The sequence below is a fragment of the Filicampus tigris genome, chromosome 9, assembly GCF_054856515.1.
Source record: "Filicampus tigris isolate MCC_2025a chromosome 9, RoL_Ftig_1.0, whole genome shotgun sequence".
NCBI classification, from domain to species: domain Eukaryota; kingdom Metazoa; phylum Chordata; class Actinopteri; order Syngnathiformes; family Syngnathidae; genus Filicampus; species Filicampus tigris.
The window spans coordinates 4,085,883-4,092,307 of record NC_141225.1 but is presented as its reverse complement, the minus strand read 5'-3'; the positions used below and the strand labels follow the sequence as shown (position 1 = coordinate 4,092,307).

General features: G+C 37.8%; 1 protein-coding gene and 1 long non-coding RNA gene across 2 annotated transcripts in view; one reads left to right on the top strand and one right to left on the bottom strand.

The window, feature by feature from the left end:
* Window positions 1-930: 930 nt before the first annotated feature.
* Window positions 931-6,425, top strand: part of LOC147141681 (uncharacterized) — a 44,188-nt gene continuing 38,693 nt past the window's right edge. The window contains exon 1 of the long non-coding RNA XR_015088221.1: window positions 931-1,284. This is a non-coding gene — a long non-coding RNA (uncharacterized LOC147141681). The remainder of the gene's footprint in view (window positions 1,285-6,425) is intronic.
* Window positions 4,874-6,425, bottom strand: part of klhdc8a (kelch domain containing 8A) — a 32,551-nt gene continuing 30,999 nt past the window's right edge. The window contains exon 8 of the mRNA XM_086041673.1: window positions 4,874-6,359. Within this exon, the coding sequence (XP_085897799.1) occupies window positions 6,306-6,359 (54 nt within the window). The 3' untranslated portion in view covers window positions 4,874-6,305. The remainder of the gene's footprint in view (window positions 6,360-6,425) is intronic.

Genomic DNA, 6,425 nt, shown 5'->3' with positions numbered 1-6,425 from the left:
TGTATTAGGGGAAAACTTAAAAAAAAAAAATACATAAATCACTGCCTCAAACACTGTTTGCAGCCTGGATGACATTGCAAATGAGAATAGTTTTCAACTGCCTTATCAAGATAAAGGGGAAATAAAAAGTTACGTTTACCAAAGCATTAAGCAACAATACTTTCACTCTGATTTTCATGTTGGCACATTTGAATATTGATATCATATATTTTAAATGTATATTTTAATGTTAACCAATATGTATTAAACTTAGATTAAGATATTAGGTCACTTATTCTCTACCTGCAATGATGTTGATGTAGGGTGTCAGTAATGAGTGAGAAAAGAACACAATACCTCCCACTGATGCATGATCAGTCTCATTTGCATAATTTACCAACAACTATGTGGAAATGCAAACCACCTGAGCCACAGGAACTTGTGTTACCAGGAACTTATATTAACAGTAACTAAATGTTCCTGGTGTGGCTGTCAAGCGATTAAAAATTTTAATCAAGTTAATTACATCTTAAAAAATAATTGATCGTAATTACCGGTAATCACAATTTGAACTATCTCCAAAATATGCCATATTTTTCTGTAAATTGTTGTTGGAATCCAAAGATAAAAGACAAGACGGAAATATACATTCAACATACTGTTCGTATGTAATATATTTTTTTTATTTACAACAAATCCTCATGAGACGAAAATTAAATTTTTTAAATTAAAATTATTCTTTCTGTAATAGACAGTATTTTTATTCACTACAAAAACGCAAAACTGACTTTATTAACACAAAACAAGACAGCCCTCTTCTCTACTCAACCTCAGTCGCTGAGGCAAACCAATTTATTCACATTTCTGAGATTTAAAGATGCCCTCTTTGTACCCGCGGACGACACGCATCTGCTCTGCTGCTCACTGTGCACTTCTGAGTGGGATTATGCATCGGCGGTCATTCTGCGCATGCGTGAAATGCGTCAAACATTTTGATGCGATCAATTACAAAATGTAATTACTGTCCGTTAAAGCGGTAAATTTGACAGCACGAGTTCCTGGTCTTGTTGGTGGAATAGGGGCTCTTGTTGCAGCAGCTGCCGAATGAGGTGGGCAGCTCCCTTGGATAACCACCTGTTGCTACTTGTGATTAGCTCCCTTTAAACGGGCAGCTGAAGCCATGAAGTGTGTCGGTTTATTCACTTGCTCTCCTGTTTAGCCCAATGATAGTTTAGACTCCTTGAGCTCATTGCCACGTATGTCCATGCCCTGTCTTTTGACCTTGTCTTGCCGTCCCGACTTTGAGTAAGTGCATTCGATAGTTTTTTGTTAATCCCTGCTTCATTTTTGCTCGGACTTTTAGTCTTTAGTTTTCCACCTAGGGTTGTTCAATTTTGAATAAGAAAATCACGATTATTTTCTCTCAAACCTGATTTTACGATTACGATTTCTTTGTAAAATGAAAAATCAAGTCTTTTATTTAAACTTAATTTTTCTTTCTTTGAAATCAAAATGCCAGCCAATTTAACTTAATACACACAAAACAATCCATTGGGATTAACAGCATTTTACTTACACAGTAGAGTTCAGATCTCTTCTTAATGAAACCAATAATGAAAGAAGAAAGTGCATCTACCATCTGAAACGAAATCATCAACATGAGAGAAGGGAGACAGTCAAGTCTGTTAACACAAACAGTCTGTCAGCAAGTCATTTTGCTAGCCTTTCACCTTTCTCCCTGGTCTTAATTAAACATAAATCAATGATTAGTGCAAAACTGTCACTCAATAATACAATGCACTATCAATCTTAAGTACGGATAGATAGTCCGGCTGGACCAGAGGTCCGTTGTAGAAGAGAAAAAAGTTACTTTTGAGTTACTTGCTCACGGGTTGTATTGTACATGCGGGGCACAAACTACACTACAGATCTATTTTTGCCCGATTTATTAACTAAACGCTCACTTGCCTGAGCAAATAGCAGAATCGCCGGTAGCCATGGATGTTGTCGTTGTTTTGGACTGGGCGCTCATGGGAGGAAGCGGAAATGCAGGGGAAAATACGGTGGTTTAGATACACCAAAAATAACAAAATCGAACGTGCCGATTTGAACGTGCCGATTTGGTTTCAAAATCGCTTAATCGAGCAGTCCTACTTCGTTGTTTTTTCTTGTACTTTGTAGTGTGTGCAGTTTTTTGTATTAAACATTTTGTGTTAATCTATTATCTGTGTTTGCGGGATTACCCCCCTCCCCCACCCCAAACATAACACATTGTCTGTATGCATGTGACTGTATTAATGGTGGGTTTGCATTAATCTTTTTATTTTTTTTAATTACCCAGTCATTTACCAGCTTCAGGAACTGTTTTTCGCATTTATCAGCCAATTCCCTTGTTTCTGTTTTCACGACGATCAGTGCAAAATGAGTTGAAATTCCACCCGCCATCAATAAAGTCACCCCAAAATAACTGTGGTTGCGAGTTGACGTCCAGTGACCTGCGATAATAGCAAATTTGTCCGAATCCCCACCAAAAGATCAAGATTTCTTTTCTTTTCACCGTCATACATCTTGCACATTTTAGTCATCACTGCAGTCCTGCACGGTGGTTTGTGTGATGGCTCATTGGACGCTGTTTGAAACACCTCAATTAATCCCTTGTCTTCAACTATTTTGATCGACCTGCAGTTCATCGCTATTAACTTAGAATATTTTTCAGCGCGTCGGTCGCAGGCATGCTCATACGCGGTGTTGCTCTCGAGTTTAGTTTGGCAAAGAGCTTTGCAATGGCTCGCTACCTTAGCGTCATCGTTGCTATCATTAGCTGTGGCCTTAATCGCGGCTGGTTTCTTTGCATTCATGTGGTAGGTTTGAACTGCTTCTTTGGTAAGCAAAGTCCTTCTTACAAAGAAGGCATATCACTCAGTCTTTATCAATTGTGCCATCAGGGCATTTTTTTGAAATTTACCATTCATCGGATCAACAACTTTCACCTGCTCCTCCATTTTCATGTCTTATTTCTGCTCCTGAACTTGCCCTCCCACCTACAATAGGAGCCTATCAGGTTATGCCAAACACAATGACAGCCAATCAGTGTCCACTTCAGGGTATGACATTGACCGTTGTTTTTTACACCCCCAACAACTCAAGCACAAGCCCCAAGCCTCAAAATGGATCTCATCATACAGAAACAGTAAAGTTGGAGATAAAAAATTTGATTAGTGCAATTAAAAAAATGCTTTAACTCTGACTAATTGATCGCAATTAATGCACTAATTTGACACCCCTAATATCTCACATTAATGTGACGTCTGTAACACGGCAACACCATTCACGTAAAAATAAGAGAATTGACAAAATGGACAAGCTTCATATCTCCCGTTTTATTGCGAAAATTCTTAAATCATAGCACAACAGCTTCAAACCGACCACTCTACCGAGTCGGCCCTTGCTAAAGTGACAAATGATCTTCTCCTAGCTATGGACTCCGACACCTCACCAATACTACTTACTCCATCTTTGCGCTCATAGCATACTATTAGAACGCCTTGAAGCGTGTGTAGGTATCTCTGGCTCAGCATTTTGGTTTAATTCTTATCTCTCAGAAAGGACGCACCGTGTAATTCATGGTCATGCGACTTCTGAGTTTTAGAGTCCACAGCGATCCGTATTAGGACCCCTATTGTTTAGCATCTTCATGCTTCCGCTTGGTGATATACGTAAATATAACATTAGTTTTAACTGTTATGATGATGATATCCAATTATATATGCCGCTGGAGATAACAAACTGCGTAATCTAGAGGCATTCCCTGCTGAGATTAAACAATGGATGTCTTTCAATTGTTTCTTTTTAACTCAGATAAAACAGAAATGTTCGTTATTGGCATCGATTTAACCCTTGTATGGTGTTTGTATTTTTGTTGTGTGTCTGTGTTGATGGGTCTGGTGGACCCGCTCGAGCAGGGGTGATTAATCCCGGTCCTCAAAAGAGCCCCTATCCAGCCTGTTTTTCATCTCTCCCTACCTGAACACTCTTGGTACAAATGATCACAATCGTTATCAGGCTTGTGCAAAGCTTGGTGATGAGCCGATCATTTATATCAGAAGTGTTGCAGGCAGGGAGAGATGAAAAACAGGCTAGATAGGGGCTCTTGAGGACCGGGATTGAGCACCCCTGTGCTAGAGTTTGGGGTTTTCAAACCCACACAATCAAATTTTCTGTTAAAATACTCAACAGAGGTTTACTACATCCCAATTGCAAGTCATATGAACAAGAAACATTGTTAATATTTGCCCTTTACCTTTTGTTGGATCACATTTATGAATGAATGTGCTAGTCCTAAAAATAAAATATAATAAAAGAAAAAAGGAAATCCCATAACAGTGTTTTATCACCATGAGGAGAAGGTTTCTGATCCCTGCTGTGGTTTCTCATTTTTTCCCAGATGTTTTTTTTTTTAGTTTTTCCTTGCCCTCCTGGGGTTTAATGTCAGGGGATGTTGTTAATATGTGGTCAGCTATGGGCATGTGAAGCCCTTTGAGATTTTCTTGTGATTAATGGCTATATAAATAAATTTGACTTGGATAAAAAAGTTATTCAAAAATAATGCTTTTTTTGTCAAAATAATTGACATTGGATAATTTTTTGCGGCACAACTGATGGTCTCTCATGGCACACTGGTTGAGAATCGCTGGTCTGTAGTACATCTGATGAACACAGATACTACCATGCTAAGATAAGAGCATTTTTATGTCAAATACAATTTTTCTTACCAAATATACAGCTGAACATCAACATATATTCTCTACCTGAAACAAAAGTATGAACAAATTCATTAGTGTCTGAGAATCCATTTGCTGGGGAAATCAATAGCATGAAATAAGAGCGATTGAAAAGCTAAGCACAATTTATTTAAAACTTCCACCAAAGGTCAACAAGACACACTTGAAAATTATGAATTCTGTTCATTCTGTCAAAGAATTGCTAAAATAAAATAAGATTTAAAATAGATGACAATGGATGTGCTTTCTGTGAGAATAAGGTAGAGACAATAGACAACATATTTTTTTTAATGTAGTAAAACTCAAATGTGTCCAAAAAGAATGCATCCAATACTAAACTCATTTGCACCATTCATTCATCACTGTACCATTTGGAACCTTTCTTCAACACAATAAAGAGCTGAGTTATAATTCGATTCCATCCATTTTTTTTATTCACATAAAGACTTCTTGAATTACCTCCATTTAAAAAAAACAACTCTAATCGAATTTCTGATGCATTTAAAATCCCAAAAATGTATAAAAACTGAAAGATATGAAAGCATTTATGACCTACTGTCTGCTCTTATCAAAAGAAGTGGGTAACCCTTTGCAAAGTTGTATTTTTTTTTCTTGTGAAGCCATGCGGCTGAAAAAGCGGCCTTCAAAGGACCCGGCCTGCGAATTGTACTTTGGAGGATCCAGCCTATGAATTTAGACACAGCTGTTGAAACAGGTTTGAATGTGGACGGAGCAAGCGAATGACGGGATGAGAAACACCTGGAAAAGACAAGCAGCAAAAAGGAGCTGATTGGTCAACACAAGGGACAGGGTTGACGAGCACAGGTGGACACAATACCGTAACGAGACAGACACAGACAAAAATGGACGAAAGGAAAACTAAAATTTAACCAAAATCAGCAAGACAGATCATGAGCATAATCATTACCAATGCGTTGTAATTTACAGTGATGATATTTCAGAAACTCGAACTTAACTCAGAAATATGACTAAATATATCACTATATTACAAATTGTTATTTTGAAAACCTGATGTGCTAGAGAAAAAAAAAAAAGAAGACAGATTATTAATCAGTGCAAACAAATATAATCAAGAAGTTTACTTGCATCTCTTAAAAAAAAAAGTAAAAATATGTTCACCAGCGTAATTAATAGTAATTTAGCAATTCGTTTGAAGAGCTTCTAAATAGTGATGTATTAATCATTACATCAACCTAAAAAAAATACTGATACTTTTGGGCGGCTGGCATAAAGGGTGCCCTGGGTGGCGCTAAAATAAATGTGCCAAGCACTAGGGAATAGGCATAAGCAACAAAACGTGTGCACTACAACGTACAATGTAGAAACATTAGATACTAAGACTTCCTCAGAAAGCTCATTTTGCATATAAAAAGCATTTTTCACTACTGTCGATGGCGCCTGCCTCAACGTTGGTTGCAGTGTGATTAAAGGCCAAAAGGGGGCAATGTTGTCTGAGAGATGAGTTGACCATGTTGCACTGTGACGAAAGAGGGTGCTGATGTGCTTCAGTCCTTTTGGATCAGACTACAGATACTCCTCTTCTTTCACATACAGTATCTCATGGGCCGAGCTGGGCACCTTGGAGGAACAAATAAAGACACATGATAAGAAATAGCACATGTGGCAGTGCTGGCAAAATTATTG